General features: G+C 46.3%; 1 protein-coding gene across 1 annotated transcript in view; it reads left to right on the top strand.

Moving 5' to 3' along the window:
- The first annotated feature begins 5,372 nt into the window (after nt 1–5,372).
- The window catches only part of LOC149428243 (IQ domain-containing protein H-like), a 50,993-nt gene continuing 39,682 nt past the window's right edge, over nt 5,373–16,683 (top strand). Inside the window, exons 1-2 of the mRNA XM_089667563.1 lie at nt 5,373–5,681; nt 8,906–9,192. Coding sequence (XP_089523689.1) covers nt 8,992–9,192 — 201 coding nt within the window. The 5' untranslated portion in view covers nt 5,373–5,681; nt 8,906–8,991. The remainder of the gene's footprint in view (nt 5,682–8,905; nt 9,193–16,683) is intronic.

Here is a 16,683-nt window from a genome sequence, read left to right as displayed (position 1 = left end):
TGCAGGAATATTTGTAGAAAATGATATTTCCCTTAAGATCTTGCGCATAACTATTCACTTTTTATACTGGCTCCACCCCTTTTTATGAACAATCGTCCTGCAAAATTAATTGGAGAATTGTTATATTTAAAAAATAATACATACACATCCACTACTTAAAGTGGAACTAAACTGCATCCGAGCACCAGAAACTGAAAACGCTATTTAACCCCTTCACGCCCGGCCCATGTACATAAAGGAGCATGTTGCCGTTCATAAACGGCACCCGCATTTACAGCCTGTGCTCGCTGGGAGCGCTGCCGATGCGGGTGGAAGTTTCTAAACGTCCTCTCGCATCCATTGCCTGTGCGCACTCCCTGGGAGCGTGCTGCACCGCAAACACAGATCGTTGTACGAGACCTCTGTGTGTATGAGCAGCACAGTGGCTAAATGGTTAGCACTTCTGCCTGGCAGTACTGGGGTCGTGGGTTCGAATCCCAGCCACAGCGCCACCTGCCTGGAGTTTGCATGTTCTCCCTGTGCCTGCGTGGGTTTCTTCCCACACTTCAAAGACATGCTGGTAGGTTAATTGGATCCTGTCTAAAATTGGCCCTAGTATGTGTATGTATGAATGTAAGTTAGGGACCTTAGATTGTACACCCCTTGAGGGTTAGGGACTGATGTGAATGTACAATATATATGTAAAGCACTGCGTACATTGACGGCGCTATATAATTACCTATAATAAATAATGTGATCAGTGATTGGCCAATCAGTGATCACATGAATAGTAGTAAGCAAGATGTCACTTCCTGACATCATTGCTTACTACTAGTGAAATATGTGAATGATCACAGAGATCACATGGTACAGGGCTTGTACCATCCTTGTACCACGTGACAAGCTGTGACCAATCACAGCTCTCACATTATTTCTCCATGGCTGCAAGAATGCAGCCAGAGAGGAGATATGATTGCTTTTACAGCCTTTATGGGTGTAAAAGCAATCAGAGTAAAAAAAAAAAAATCTTCATCACCCCCCACAAGTGTCACTATGGTGACACTGTACTGCTAGGGTGACAGTATGTTAAAAAAACAAAAAACAAAAAATAAATAATAATATTAAAAAAAAATTAAAAAAATATTTAGAAAAATTATAATTTTTGGTTATAAACAAATTTGGGTTATTTTTTTTTTTTACTAAAAAGATAAATGAATACATTTTGGCCACGTTTTATGAAGAAAGGTTATTTATTTGCAACATTTTATAAGAAAAACACTTTTTTTTCAAAAGTTTTGGACTTTTTCATTTATATAGCAAAAAAAAAAATAAAAGTCCCAGTGGGGAATAAATACCACCAAAATAAAGATTTATCTGTCTCAAAACAATGCTAAAAATTAATATGGGTACAGTGTTGCATGACCGCGCAATTGTTATTCAAAGTGTGATAGAGCTGAAAGCTGAAAATTGGCCTGGACAGGAAGGGGGTGAAAGTGTTTGGACTTGAAGTGGTTAATTCATTTTTAATATTCAAAGCAATCTCCCTCATCCATCCATGGCTCTATGCTTTATTTTGTTGAGAAATCACCCCCTAGCATTTCTGGGCATGGCCATCTTGAGTAAGGGCAGATGATTCATGTAGCATATACTGTACTTCCTAGAATCCATCTGTGCTTAGCTAAGGCATGCAGGCAGGAGAGTGTGCTTAGCTGGGAAAACCCCTCCTCCCATGAAGACTCCTGCAATGTATGACATAGCAGGAATTTGGAGATATGAAGGAGGCTGAGAATAGGAACAACCTTCATGGGCAGCACAGTGGCTAAATGGTTAGCACTTCCGCCTGGCAGTACTCGGGTCGTTGGTTCAAATCCCAACCATGGCACCTCCTGCCTGGAGTTTGCATGTTCTCCCTGTGCCTGCGTGGGTTTCCTCTGGGCACTCCAGTTTCCTCCAACATTCCAAAGACATGCTGGTAGGTGAATTGGCTCCTGTCTAAATTGTCCCTAGTATGTGTATGTATGAATGTGAGTTAGGGACCTTAGATTGTACACCCCTTGAGGGTTAGGGACTAGGGTCATTGGTTCAAATCCTAACCACAGCACCACCTGCCTGGAATTTGCATGTTCTCCCTGTGCCTGCGTGGGTTTCCTCTGGGTACTCCAGTTTCCTCCTACATTCCAAAGACATTCTGGTAGGTGAATTGGATCCTGTCTAAATTGTCCCTAGTATATGAATGTGAGTTAGGGACCTTAGATTGTACGCTCCTTGAGGGTTAGGGACCTTAGATTGTACGCCCCTTGAGGGTTAGGGACCTTAGATTGTACGCCCCTTGAGGGTTAGGGACCTTAGATTGTACGCCCCTTGAGGGTTAGGGACCTTAGATTGTACACCCCTTGAGGGTTAGGGACTGATGTGAATGTACAATATATATGTAAAGCACTGCGCAAATTGATGGTGCTATATAAGTACCTGTAATAAATAAATGAGGTAAAGTGGATCTGATCTTCATCTGAGCATCACAAAACACTCTTTATTCATTTTTAATATTCAAAGCAAACTCCTCCATTCATCCATGTCTCATGCTTTATATCGCTGAGAAATCACTTTGAAAAATAAAAAACCCCTAGCATTTCTAGCTGCAGCCATCTTGAGTAAGGGCAGATGATTCATGTAGCATTTACTTCCTGGAATCCATCTGCCCTTAGCTCAAGCATGTAGACAGGAGGGTACGTTTAGCTGAGAAAACCCCTCCTCCCCTTGGCCTAGGCCAGAAACCAAAAAGCAACTGGAAGAAATAAAAAAAAAAAAAGTATATAAAACAAGTAAATATAATATACTTTCCTATCTCATTACTAATGTTAGCAACATAAGGATTACAAATAGTTTGTGTTGATTGAGAGTTTGTTTTCCATTTTAAGTGCCATGTAGTAAATATGGCCCCAGATTTCAGGTGAAGAGCAATATCAATGGACATGTAAATGGTGGTGTCATGTCCAGGTTGGCCATACATGTAGGTCACTTGGGGACCATTCAGTTTCAGAAATTGGCCTCTTAGCACACTGTAAAGTATCTCTAATAATCAAAGCTGTAAGAAAGTGCATAATTACTGTCTCTTACTAACCTCCTGTATAAATGGTTGTTGGTGTGATGAAAATGAATCATGTTACAGAGAAAGGGGCGGTAATACTAAACTGCACATACTGTACATTATTCAGAGCCATTAGGATTCTGTACCTGTACAAGAACATTTCACAGAAGCACACTGAGCATGCTCAATGTTGAAAATATATAGCAGTCCTGTGACTTCTATCAGTGCCCAGCAGACTACTGATTAAAGTTTGTAGGAGGAGTTTTCATTTTTCTCTGACTGTCCTCTGAGGCTGCATAGCCTCTGACCCTCTATCTGGACAGCGCTGGCTGGCCCTGTGCTGATCACATGCACTCTCCCAAGGAAAAAAAAACCTGTCTTGCAATACACACCAAACTAAGCATGCGCAGCTGGCCCCCGCGTCTCTGTTCTATCGGCAGTTGGATTGGGGACAGTAGAAGAAGGGGAGGATCAGAGAAGACAGGATCAAACAGCCTTTTTACACAATGTGGAGTACTAACACTTTAGGTTCCAGAGTGAGTATAACCAGCATGCTTTACTGCATCTACAGACTGATTGTACTGTTGTGAGTTTAGTAACCTCATAGGACAATCAGAGGAGAATGAAAACCCCTCCTACAAGCTTTAACTAGTGCTCGCTGGACGCTGATAGAAGTCACAAGAAGGCTCTATACTGCTGATGAGACAAGGTATTTAGCAGTTTATATTTACTAAAATGATTGCATTTCCATGTTCTGTGTACTGTGGGAGACCAGATATAGTGAATGCAGAGTCCGGGGAGAGCGGATATAGTGAATGCAGGGTCTTGGGAGACCGGATATAGTGAATGCGGGGTCCGGGGAGACCGGATATAGTGAATGCGGGGTCCGGGGAGAGCGGATATAGTGAATGCGGGGTCCGGGGAGACCAGATATAGTGAATGCGGGGTCTGGGGAGACCAGATATAGTGAATGCAGGGTCCGGAGAGACCGGATATAGTGAATACGGGGTCCGGGGAGACCGGATATAGTGAATGCGGGGTCCGGGGAGACCAGATATTGTGAATGCGGGGTCCGGGGAGAGCGGATATAGTGAACGCAGGGTCTGGGGAGAGCGGATATAGTGAATGCGGGGTCTGGGGATAGCGGTTAAAGTGAATGCAGGGTCCGGAGAGACGGGATATAGTGAATGCGGGGTCCGGGGAGACCAGATATAGTGAATGCAGGTTCAGGGGAGAGCGGATATAGTGAATGCAGGGTCCGGGGAGAGCGGATACAGTGAATGCGGGGTCCGGGGAGAGCGGATATAGTGAATGCGGGGTCAGGGGAGAGCGGATATAGTGAATGCGGGGTCCGGGGAGAGTGGATATAGTGAATGCGGGGTCCGGGGAGAGTGGATATAGTGAATGCGGGGTCCGGGGAGAGTGGATATAGTGAATGCGGAGTCCGGGGAGAGCGGATATAGTGAATGCGGGGTCCGGGGAGAGCGGATATAGTGAATGCAGGGTCCAGGGAGAGCGGATATAGTGAATGTAGGGCTTGGGAAGAGCGGATTTAGTGAATGCGGGGTCCGGAGAGACCAGATATAGTGAATGCGGGGTCCGGGGAGATTGGATATAGTGAATGCAGGGTCCGGGGAGAGTGTATATAGTGAATGCAGGGTCTGGAGAGACCGGATATAGTGAATGCGGGGTCCGGGGAGATTGGATATAGTGAATGCAGGGTCCGGGGTGAGTGGATATAGTGAATGCAGGGTCTGGAGAGACCGGATATAGTGAATGCAGGGTCCAGGGAGAGTAGATATAGTGAATGCGGGGTCCGGGGAGAGTGGATATAGTGAATGTAGGGCTCGGGAAGAGCGGATTTAGTGAATGCGGGGTCCGGAGAGACCAGATATAGTGAATGCGGGGTCCGGAGAGACCAGATATAGTGAATGCAGGGTCCGGGGAGAGTGGATATAGTGAATGCGAGGTCCGGGGAGACCGGATATAGTGAATGCGGGGTCTGGGTAGACTGGATATAGTGAATGCGGGGTCCAGGGAGAGTGGATATAGTGAATGCAGGGTCCGGGGAGAGCGGATATAGTGAATGCGGGGTCCAGGGAGAGCAGATATAGTGAATGCAGGGTCCGGGGAGAGCGGATATAGTGAATGCGGGGTCCGGGGAGAGTGGATATAGTGAATGCAGGGTCCGGGGAGAGTGGATATAGTGAATGCGGGGTCCGGGGAGAGCGGATATAGTGAATGCGGGGTCCGGGGAGAGCGGATATAGTGAATGCAGGATCCTGGTAGACCAGATATAGTTCCATTCCTCCCACTGACACCAATGATGGGGCACTATACTTCCCATTGATACCAATGGTGGTGCTCTATTGCTCCCACTGGTAGACCTAATGTACGTTTTCCTGTTTTCTAACCCCCCTCCATTTCCTGTGTATTGCAAAAATAGAAATTGTTTCTTAGCTCTTCTCACAGTCAGTCTCTCTTACGTCCCAGGAAATCGTCTTAAAGAGGATCACAGAGGAACTTCCACAGGTTCTGGAACATTACGCACACCCAGTCAACAGAAGGCGCTACCCAACATGGGGCAAATTTCTACAGACTCTAGTAAGCAATGGTAAGTATATATGGTAAATAGAAATAGCGCCTCGGACAAATAATAAAAAACAGAATAAGCTGCAAACCTAACCTAGAACATATATAGGGTATGAAAACTATCAAAAATGGATTCCAAGGAGTAATGCTCTGCAGAGCTGAATATCCACTTCAAAACAACTTATAGACATCCATACTGAGGTTCAAACCGCCACTCAGAAGAAAGAACATAAAAGCTCATGGTGCAGTATATCAGTGTTTTTCAACCTTTTTTGTGCAAAGGCACACTTTTTTCATGAAAAAAATCACGAGGCACACCACCATTAGAAAATGTTTAAAAAATTTACCTCTGTGCCTATATTGACTATATATAAAGTAATTCTCTTGAATAGGAATCAAACACAAAGAAATTATTTTATAATTACTTTATTATGAAATAATAAAGTATTTTATAATTGGACCCGGGGGCCGGACCAAGAGTAGATGAATGATGTGTATGTGTCATCCATAGTAAGTATAGTAATATTCCCCCATAGTAAGCATAGTAATTAATCCCCCATATAGTAATTCATCCCCCATATAGTAATTCATCCCCCATATAGTAATTCATCTCCCCCATAGTAATTCATCCCCCATAGTAATTCATCCCCCATATAGTAATTCATCCCCCATAGTAATTCATCCCCCATAGTAATTCATCCCCCCTATAGTAATTCATCCCCCATAGTAATTCATCCACCATATAGTAATTCATCCCCCATAGTAATTCATCCCCCATAGTAATTAATCCCCCATATAGTAATTCATCCCCCATAGTAATTCATCCCCCATAGTAATTAATCCCCCATATAGTAATTCATCCCCCATATAGTAATTCATCTCCCCCATAGTAATTCATCCCCCATAGTAATTAATCCCCCATATAGTAATTCATCCCCCATAGTAATTCATCCCCCATAGTAATTAATCCCCCATATAGTAATTCATCCCCCATAGTAATTAATCCCCCATATAGTAATTCATCCCCCATAGTAATTCATCCCCCATAGTAATTCATCCCCCCTAGTAATTCATCCCCCATATAGTAATTAATCCCCCATAGTAATTCATCCCCCCTATAGTAATTAATCCCCCATATAGTAATTCATCCCCCATATAGTAATTCATCCCCCATAGTAATTCATCCCCCCCATAGTAATTCATCCCCCCTATAGTAATTCATCCCCCCTATAGTAATTCATCCCCCATAGTAATTCATCCCCCATAGTAATTCATCCCCCATATAGTAATTCATCCCCCATATAGTAATTCATCCCCCATAGTAATTCATCCCCCATAGTAATTCATCCCCCATATTAAGTCCCCAAGCCCCCCCTGTGTCAGTTCACTTACCTTTGCTCCGCGCGTTCCTCTCGCTGTTCCGGTGTAGCATGAAAATCTGTCCCCTATGAGGATCTGTCCCCCTCGACGTATCTGCGCATGTGCCAGTTTCAGGCATTAGCAGCCGATCGGCGATCTCCGGCACATGCGCAGATACGTCGAGGGGGACAGATCATCCTGACAGTATCACGCTCCGCGGGCCGGATTAAAAGGTCCGCCGGGCCGTAGTTTTCCCATTGCTGTTCTAATGATTGGTCTATTTGTGAGCCGAGGCCACATGTTACGGATGAAATTGCAATTTTTCCCATGGCACACCAGACAATATCTCACGGCACACTAGTGTGCCGCGGCACAGTGGTTGAAAAACGCTGCAGTATATAATGAAATATCTGCTTTAATAAAAAGAATACACTTACAGGAAATGGTGTCCAGACCAACACCAGTGTAAATCGCATAAACAGGTAAAAGCAAACCCAGCCTGGCTTGCACATGCGCCGTACAAGCGGACCGGGAGCGTGCTGTGGGCGGAGTCTTTGGATGTGACGTCAGCACGCTCCCGGTCCGCTTGTACGGCGGTTGTTAACCACTTGCCGTCCGCCTGCTGTTTATAAACGGCAGGACGGTGGCACTCCAGGGGTGGGTTGCCATTCATAAACAGCACCTGCCATTTCTAGCTGTGCGCGCTCCCTGGGAGCGCGCACACCGCGATCCGGTGCCCGCTGTGTCCTCCAGGACACAGTGAAACACCGATCGTCGGATGGGACCTCTGTACGAGGTCCCGATCATGTGATCACTGATTGGCCAATCAGTGATCACATGCAAAGTAGTAAGCAAGATGTCACTTGTGACATCATTGCTTACTACGTGTGAAATCTGTGAATGATCACAGAGGTCACATGGTACAGGGCTATTCATAACAGCCTTGTACATGTGACAAGCTGTGACCAATCACAGCTCACTCAGTAGTTCTCAATGGCTGCAAGAATGCAGACAGAGAGAAAGCGAAATGATTGCTTTTACATCCTATATGGGTGTAAAAGCAATCACTGTAAAAAAAAAAAAATAAATCTTCACCCCCCACAAGTAGTACAGTGTCACCATGGTGACACTGTACTGCTAGGGTGACAGTATGTAAAAAAACAAACAAACAAATAATCTAAAAAAATAAACTTTTCGTGAGGACGTCAATGACGAAAAGCTTAGGGCGGTGCCTTTGGTTGTGACGTTCAGCACGCTCCTGGTCTGCTTGCACGTTGCATGTGCATGTTTAGCTGGGTCTGAGTCGCTTGTATTCATTACACACGCTGGCTATACTGGTGTCAGTCTGGACACCTTGTAAGTGCATTTCTTCATTAAACTTTGATGTTTTTTAAAACATACTGCACCATGATTGTTCAGTTTTTTCTTTCGAGTGACGGTCTGATCATCTCTCAGTTTGGATACTAAATCACCTTTGGAGTGGATTTTCAGCTTTGCAGAACATCATCTGTTGGAGTTCATCCCTCATTTTGTTCAGTGTTGCTGTCACCATATTATTCATTGCTCCCAGAGTAACAAGTTTTTTTTAACAACCAGCATATTACTCTGGTGAGTTTTATTTAACCATTTTTGGTGGTGGATTCACTTGGTGATTAATTATTTTGGACATTATTGATTATAACTTTTGGACTTTTTCTTTTTTGCTGGATCTCAATTTGATTTAAAATATATTGTTTTTATTGTTTGTCACATTTTTTGTTACACTTTTGTATGTATTTAAGCGCAACCTATTTTTTTGAGGTAATAATCAATAGTAACCAAAGACAATATAATTGTTTCGGTATTCGTAAAATTAAATTCTGTTTACAAGCATGTTGTGATTTCTAGGTGGAGTAATTGAAGCCTACCCTCCAGCTGAGAGTATTACCTGCCTCACTGTAGACCTGCTGATTAACCCCGGGGGAGAAATCCAGATGGTGTCCTGCGGGGATCTGATTCACGGTAGCAGTCCCCTGCAATGTGTAGGGAGTTCGGTTCCTCAGTGCTCGGTACCCCCAAGCATGCTCTCATCGATCTGCAACCGCATTGGAGAAGCCTGCAAACTCCGTGGGGCGCTCGGATACCTGTCTGTGGAACTCATCACATTTATAGACCCTCAAAGTCTTGAACAGGAGGTAATATTTCTTCAATATTTTATTAAGGATAAGCCATCACCCTACTCTGTCCGTATGACCTATGTATGAGCCATCACCCTACTCTGTCCGTATGACCTATGTATGAGCCATCACCCTACTCTGTCCGTATGACCCATGTATAACCAGTCGCCCTACTCTATCCGTATGACCCATGTATAACCAGTCGCCCTACTCTGTCCGTATGACCTATGTATAACCAGTCGCCCTACTCTGTCCGTATGACCTATGTATGAGCCATCACCCTACTCTGTCCGTATGACCTATGTATGAGCCATCACCCTACTCTGTCCGTATGACCTATGTATGAGCCATCACCCTACTCTGTCCGTATGACCCATGTATAACCAGTCGCCCTACTCTATCCGTATGACCCATGTATAACCAGTCGCCCTACTCTGTCCGTATGACCCATATATAACCAGTCGCCCTACTCTGTCCGTATGACCCATGTATAACCAGTCGCCCTACTCTGTCCGTATGACCCAATGTATAACCAGTCGCCCTACTCTGTCCGTATGACCCAATGTATAACCAGTCGCCCTACTCTGTCCGTATGACCCATATATTATTATTATTATTATTATACAGTATTTATAAAGCGCCAATAGTTCACTCAGCGCTGTACATTACAAAGGGGGACAGAACATGTGACAGAACAATACCAATACAATGCAAAACATGAGGGGATCGAGGGCCCTGCTCTTTCGAGCTTACAATCTAGAAGGGATGGGATAGTGGTACAGGAGGAGATAGCTGTGGGGGATGGAGTGGTAGGAAGAGTGGAGGAGGTCAGCAAGTTAGCAGGGGGTGAGGTAGGCTTCCCTGAAGAGATGGGTTTTCAGGGTGCGCCTAAAGGAGAGGAGAGTAGGTGATAATCTGATGGGTTGGGGCAGGGAGTTCCAGAGGATGGGTGACACCCTGGAGAAGTCCTGGAGGCGGGCATGGGAGGAGGAGACCAGGGAGCTAGAGAGAAGGAGGTCTTGTGAGGAGCGGAGTGTGCGTGCTGGGTGGTACTTGGATATTAGGTCAGTGATGTAGTTCGGGGCAGTATGGTGGACAGATTTGTACGTCAGTGTTAGGATTTTAAATTTGATCCGTTGCGCAATCGGAAGCCAGTGGAGGGATTGGCAGAGGGGGGTGGCGGAAACGGAGCGTTTGGAAAGGTGAATGAGTCTGGCAGCCGTATTCAGGATCGACTGAAGCGGGGATAGCCAGCGGCGAGGCAGGCCAGTGAGGAGGGAGTTGCAGTAGTCGAGTCGTGATATGATGAGGGAGTGGATGAGCTGTTTAGTGGTTTCTGGGGTTAGGAACGTGCGGATTTTGGCGATGTTGCGAAGGTGGAGTCTGCACGAGTTTGTTAAAGATTGGACTTGGGGCTGGAAGGATAAGTTGGAGTCCAGAATGACACCAAGTACTCTGGCCTGCAGAGCGGGTTTGATATTGGCGTTGTTGGATGTGATGTAGAAGTCAATGGGGGGTGGGGTTCGGGCTGGGGGGAAGACAAGGAGCTCGGTTTTGGAGAGATTCAGTTTAAGGAAGTGGAGCGACATCCATTCTGATATGTCGCTCAGTAGGTGTGTGATTTGGGCAGAGACCGAGGGGGTGAGGTGGGGGGTTGAGAGATAGATTTGTGTGTCGTCGGCATAGAGGTGGTAGTTGAAGCCGTGAGAGTGTATGAGTTGGCCAAGGGAGGAGGTGTAGATGGAGAAGAGAAGGGGCCCAAGGACAGAGCCTTGAGGGACCCCAACAGAGAGGGGGAGTGAGGGGGAGGTGGTAGCATTATAGGTAACGCTGAAAGAGCGTTGTGACAGGTAGGATGAGAGCCAGGAGAGAGCAGAATCTCTGAGGCCGAGGGAGTGTAGTATTTTGAGGAGGAGGGGGTGGTCAACTGTGTCGAAGGCCGCAGAGAGGTCAAGGAGTAGGAGCACTGAATAGTGGCCATTAGCTTTGGCGGTTAGAAGGTCGTTGGAGAGTTTGAGTAAGGCGGTTTCGGTGGAGTGTAGGGGGCGGAAGCCAGACTGTAGGGGATCGAGGAGGTTGTTGTCGTTGAGGTGAGAGCATAGGCGGGTGTAGACGAGGCGCTCGAGGAGTTTAGATGTAAGTGGGAGTAGGGAGATGGGTCTGAGGTTGTTCGGGTCATTGGGGTCCAGGGAGGGCTTTTTAAGTATGGGGGTGATGTGTGCATGCTTCAGTGGGGAGGGGAAAGTGCCGGAGGAGAGGGAGAGATTAAAGATGTGGGTGAGGGAGCGTAGGATGGAGGGGGAGGGAGGTCGTAGGAATTGTGAGGGGATAGGGTCGAGGGGGCAGGTGGTGAGGCGGGCATCAGAGAGGATCTTGGAGACTTCCTCGATGGTAGTAAGGTCAAAGGTGCGGAGTGTTGGGGGAGCTTCAGTATGAGGAATGTAGGGTGGGGTGGGAGAGGAGGTCAGAGCAGTGGTGAGGCCGTGGGAGAGGGGTGAAGAGGGGGTAGCTAAGTGAGGGGGAAGGGGGTTGGAGGGAGTTTGAGCAGCGACGAAGTCCCTGCGGGTAATGTCGAGGGGGAGGGGGGATGATGGGGTAGCTGTGTGAGAGGGGACGGGTTGAGAGGGCGTGTGAGTTGCGGCAATGTCCTTGCGAATTGTGTCAATCTTGTTTTTGAAGTGATTGGCAATATCAAGGGCGGTGAGTGAGGTGCTGGGTGGAGGTGAGGGTGGAGAGAGTAGAGAGTTGAAGGTGGAGAAGAGTCGGCGAGGATTGGAGGAGAGGGCCTTGATGAGGGTCAGGAAGTAGGCTTGTTTGGCTGCGTGGAGGGAGGAGGTGTAGGTGCGGAAGGCAGATTTGTAGCAGGTGAAAGCTTGTTGGGATTTTGTTTTGCGCCATAGTCGCTCCAGGGCACGACTGCGTCGTTTGAGGGTTTTGGTGTGATCAGTCTGCCAGGGCTGGAGCGGTCGGAGTCTGATGTTGCGTGTGGTTAAAGGCGCTAGTGAGTCAAGGGCTGCTGACAGCGCGTTGTTGTAGGCAATCATAGCCAAGTCGGGGCAGGACAGGGGGAGGATGCGGTCGTGGAGTTGATCAGCTGCAGAGTGGAGGGAGGCAGGGTTCAGGTTGCGGAGGTTACGGCTGGTAGTAGTGTGACATTTGGAGGGGTAGGTGTTGGAGGACGAGGAGATAGAGAAGGTGATCAGGTTGTGGTCAGAGAGAGGGAAGGGGGTGTTAGTGAGGTTGTGGGGAGCGCAGCGGTTGGAGAAGACAAGATCAAGGATATTACCGTCGGAGTGGGTGGTGGATTGTATGCACTGTGCAAGTGCAAAGGAGGAGGTTAAGTGGAGGAGACGGGCTGTGTCCGGGTTGTCAAGGTTGACAGGGATGTTGAAATCCCCAAGAATGATGGTGGGTAGCTCAGAGGAGAGGAAGAAGGGTAGCCAGGAGGAGAAGTCTTCCAGGAAGCGGGGTATGGATCCAGGAGGCCGGTATATCACAGCAATCTTCAGGGGGGTTGGGGAGAATAGTCGGACGCAGTGGGCCTCGAAGGAGGAGAAGGATAGGGAGGGGGGGGTTTGGGAGGACTCGGAAGGTGCTCTGCGGTGACAGGAGCAGACCAACCCCACCACCTTTACGACCGTTAGGTCTGGGTGAGTGGGTCCAGGTGAGACCTCCATAGGAGAGTGCAGCAGGGGAGGTAGAGTCAGTGGGCTGGATCCAGGTTTCCGTGATCGCCAGGAGGTTGAGGGAGCGGGAAACAAAGAGGTCGTGGATGGCGGTAAGCTTGTTGCACACCGATCGGGCGTTCAGGAGTGCACATGAAAACGGGGGGGAGATTTTAGGGAGCAGGGGGACAGATACTAGGTTGCGGTAGGACATGGAGGCGGGAGGGTGTTGTGCGGGTGAGGGAGGTGGTGGAGGGCCAGGATTTGGGGAGATGTCTCCCGCGGCTAGGAGGAGGAGAAGGGTGAGAAAGGTGGCATGGGAGCGGGATGTGCAGGAGCGTGAGAAACTCCTAGTGGAGGTGTTCGGGTCAGTGGGAGAGTGGAATAATAGGAGGAGGTGGTGGGTGCCATAGAGGGGCGAAGGAAGCAGTGAGGACACAATATACAAATGTTTAGGAGGAGCAGAGGGATATAGTGAATGGATTTTGGGAATGGAGGAGAGGAAAATGAGGAGTAGAAGAGGCATTTTGGGGGTGATGAGGGCAGTAGTAGGGAGATGAAAGCAATGAGGGGGAGATGTGCAAGTTTTGGGGTGGAGCAGAGGGGTAAAGAAGTGAGATCTTGGGAACAGAGGATAGTCGTATGAAGAGGAGTGTATTATATAAAGGTACATAGAGTGGGACTCAGGCATGTAAGAGATGTTTCCCAGGGTGTTTGCTTGCAGTCTGTCCAGCATGCAGTAGAGTTTCTTGCTGTTGTTGTGTCTTTCTCCTGCTTTAGTTCAACTGCTGTGTTTAACTGCTTCGCACTCTTTCGAAGCCGCACTCCGTCAGAAGCAGCACCCCCATCAGAGACTGTGCCCCCCATCAGAGATCTCCCCCATGAGCTGATCTGAATTTATAGGGAGATGCTCAAATGAGCATTCAACTCCACCCCAATTAGAAGCTGATAAGGCTCACATGAATGTTGGGGGATGTCTCATAGGAACCAGGCTACAGTCGTAAACTGGGTGCAACTGAAGGTGAGGACTGCTCAACATACACACAAATATAAGTACACCATTTGTTCTGAATATAACAGGAGTGAAAGCGAGTTTGAGTTAGGAGTGGAGGTAGGAGAGGTGCATTTACCCAGGAGAAAAACAGCAGGAGTCAAAGCGTTTGAGTTTGAGTCGCCCTACTCTGTCCGTATGACCCAATGTATAGCCAGTCGCCCTACTCTGTCCGTATGACCCAATGTATAACCAGTCGCCCTACTCTGTCCGTATGACCCATGTATAAGCCATCGCCCTACTCTGTCCGTATGACCCATGTAAAAGCCATCACCCTACTCTGTCCATATGTGATATGTAAAAGCCATCACCCTACTCTGTCCATATGTGATATGTAAAAGCCATCACCCTACTCTGTCCATATGACCCATGTATAGGCAATCGCCCTACTTTGTCCATATTATCTATGTATAAGCCATCGCCCTACCCTGTTCATATGACATATGTATAAGCCATCACCCTACTCTGTCCATATGTCATATGTAAAAGCCATCACCCTACTCTGTCGATATGTGCTATGTATAAGCCATCACCCTACTCTGTCCATATGTGCTTTGTAGAAGCCATCACCCTACTCTGTCCATATGACCCATGTATAGGCAGTCACCCTACTTTGTCCATATTACCTATGTTTAACTAATCACCCTACTCTGTCCACATGTCATATGTAAAAGTCATCACCCTACTCTGTCCATATGTCATATGTAAAAGTCATCACCCTACTCTGTCCATATGTCATATGTAAAAGTCATCACCCTACTCTGTCCATATGTCATATGTAAAAGTCATCACCCTACTCTGTCCATATGACCTATGTATAAGCCATCACCCTACTCTGTCCATATGACCCATGTATAAGCCATTACCCTAGTCTGTCCGTATGACCCATGTATAAGTAATATCTCATTTCTGAATAGCTGACCCCTGTACCTGAATGTAAGTAAACGTACTCTGGCAGTTAATACTCTTTTAAAGAAGAATTTCAGGTATGGCTACTACACCCCTACTACAGTGATCTCCACTAGTTGTCATTTGACTTGGGTGCCAGTCAGGAACACTTTATATCTTCTCAGTGAATACAAAGCGTTTTCTGAATAGCGCCCTTGCTGAGTAGGCGACCTCCTGGCATGGATCCTTGAAGATATTGGAGAACACTGTAGTAGCCATGCCTTGTACAGTGATTTTCACCTTCCACAGGGATCTCACAGGTATGCATTCGGGATCAATATAACTATGCAAAGACCTGGCAGTTAAAGCACACTTTCATCTTAAACAAAGTCCATTTATTTAATTTCTCTAATCCCAATTTCATATATTGGATTCGTGGGGCAGCTGAGGCTTCTATCTATTCTGTAGACACGTCCCACCACAGATCACACAATACCACTGAGGTCTCCAGTACAAGCCAGTGCTGAGGACAGAGTGACACTTTAATCAGTTGCTGATATTTGGAGATGTTTTATGATATTACAGTTCTCATTGACCCCTTGTTAGCATTGCTTAAATTAATTGTATGACTAATCAAAACCATGTCATATATGGTCAACCTAATAAGAAGATATCCTGACATACACTGAATAATATATATGTACTTGTTAGGTGGAAATGGAAATTGAAGCGACCTCACCACCGCTAAAAGGTCCAGATACAACTTTATTCCAATAAAAGTTGAAAGGACAATCCAAAGTATGGGCACCGCACTTATGCCAAACACATTACAGGGTCAGGCTGAATACAAGTACATAGACCAGCTATTCTCAGCCAGGCTTCCTCTAGATCAGTGTTTCTCAACTCCAGTCCTCATGGACCCCCAACAGGTCATGTTTTCAGGATTTCCCTCAGATGAAACAGCTGTGGTAATTACTGAGGCAGTGAAACTGATCAAATCAACTGTGCAAAATAATGGAAATCCTGAAAACATGACCTGTTGGGGGTCCACGAGGACTGGAGTTGAGAAACACTGCTCTAGATCAACTTTTCTCAACCCTTTTCAATACTGAGGAACCCTTGAAATAACTTTCCCAGGTCAGGGAACCCCTGCTAAAAATTACTATATCTACAACTCTTGATATATTAGTGTGATGGTCAAGGGGAAGAATGCTGCTTGCACTTGTGGGCATTGGGAAGAATTACCCCTTACAGATAGCTAAATAGATCAATGGTTTGGAGAGAATCCCTTTGAAGTTTAGGGATCAATCCTAACTCGCTTTCTATGGAAGGCTGTATGTGAGAGGGAAATATTAAAGTAATAAAGGAGTGCGCTAAATAAAATCACAAATAAATAAACACAAAATAATGTCCATAATAATAAAGTCCAACCACCATTCAGAGTGATAATAAATAAATACAATGATCTTGTGTAAAAACAAAACTGTGCATGAATCCACCACCGAATGAAATGAATACACTCACCAGAGCTATATGCTGATCAAATTATAAATCGGCAGCTCTGTGAGCGATGATCTGCAGGGATATCCGGAGTATGGGAGCAATAAACTGCAATCAGCCAATCAGCACAAATGGAAAAGCCTTATAGCAAGTGGTCATCATTTTCTCCATAAATAGTGGTAATGCTCGAGGAATCAGAAGAAATATAATGGTGCAGCACATTTAAAACCATTAATACTTTAATAACATAGCCAGTATAAACTCACAAAAATGGTGTCTCAACCGACACCAGCATGAACAGCATCTGAAAAATCCACAAAGGAAGACAGGGACGGACACACCGCGATCTCACAGCCGACAGCTCCGAGGAATGTCCTGATGTCTCATCCATTAGGCCACGCCCTA

This window comes from Staurois parvus, unplaced genomic scaffold (assembly GCF_062004578.1).
Source record: "Staurois parvus isolate SC_StPar_1 unplaced genomic scaffold, SC_StPar_1.0 ptg003372l, whole genome shotgun sequence".
Lineage (NCBI taxonomy): Eukaryota > Metazoa > Chordata > Amphibia > Anura > Ranidae > Staurois > Staurois parvus.
The sequence above is the reverse complement of the archived record's forward strand: the minus strand, read 5'-3'. Positions and strand labels throughout refer to the sequence as shown.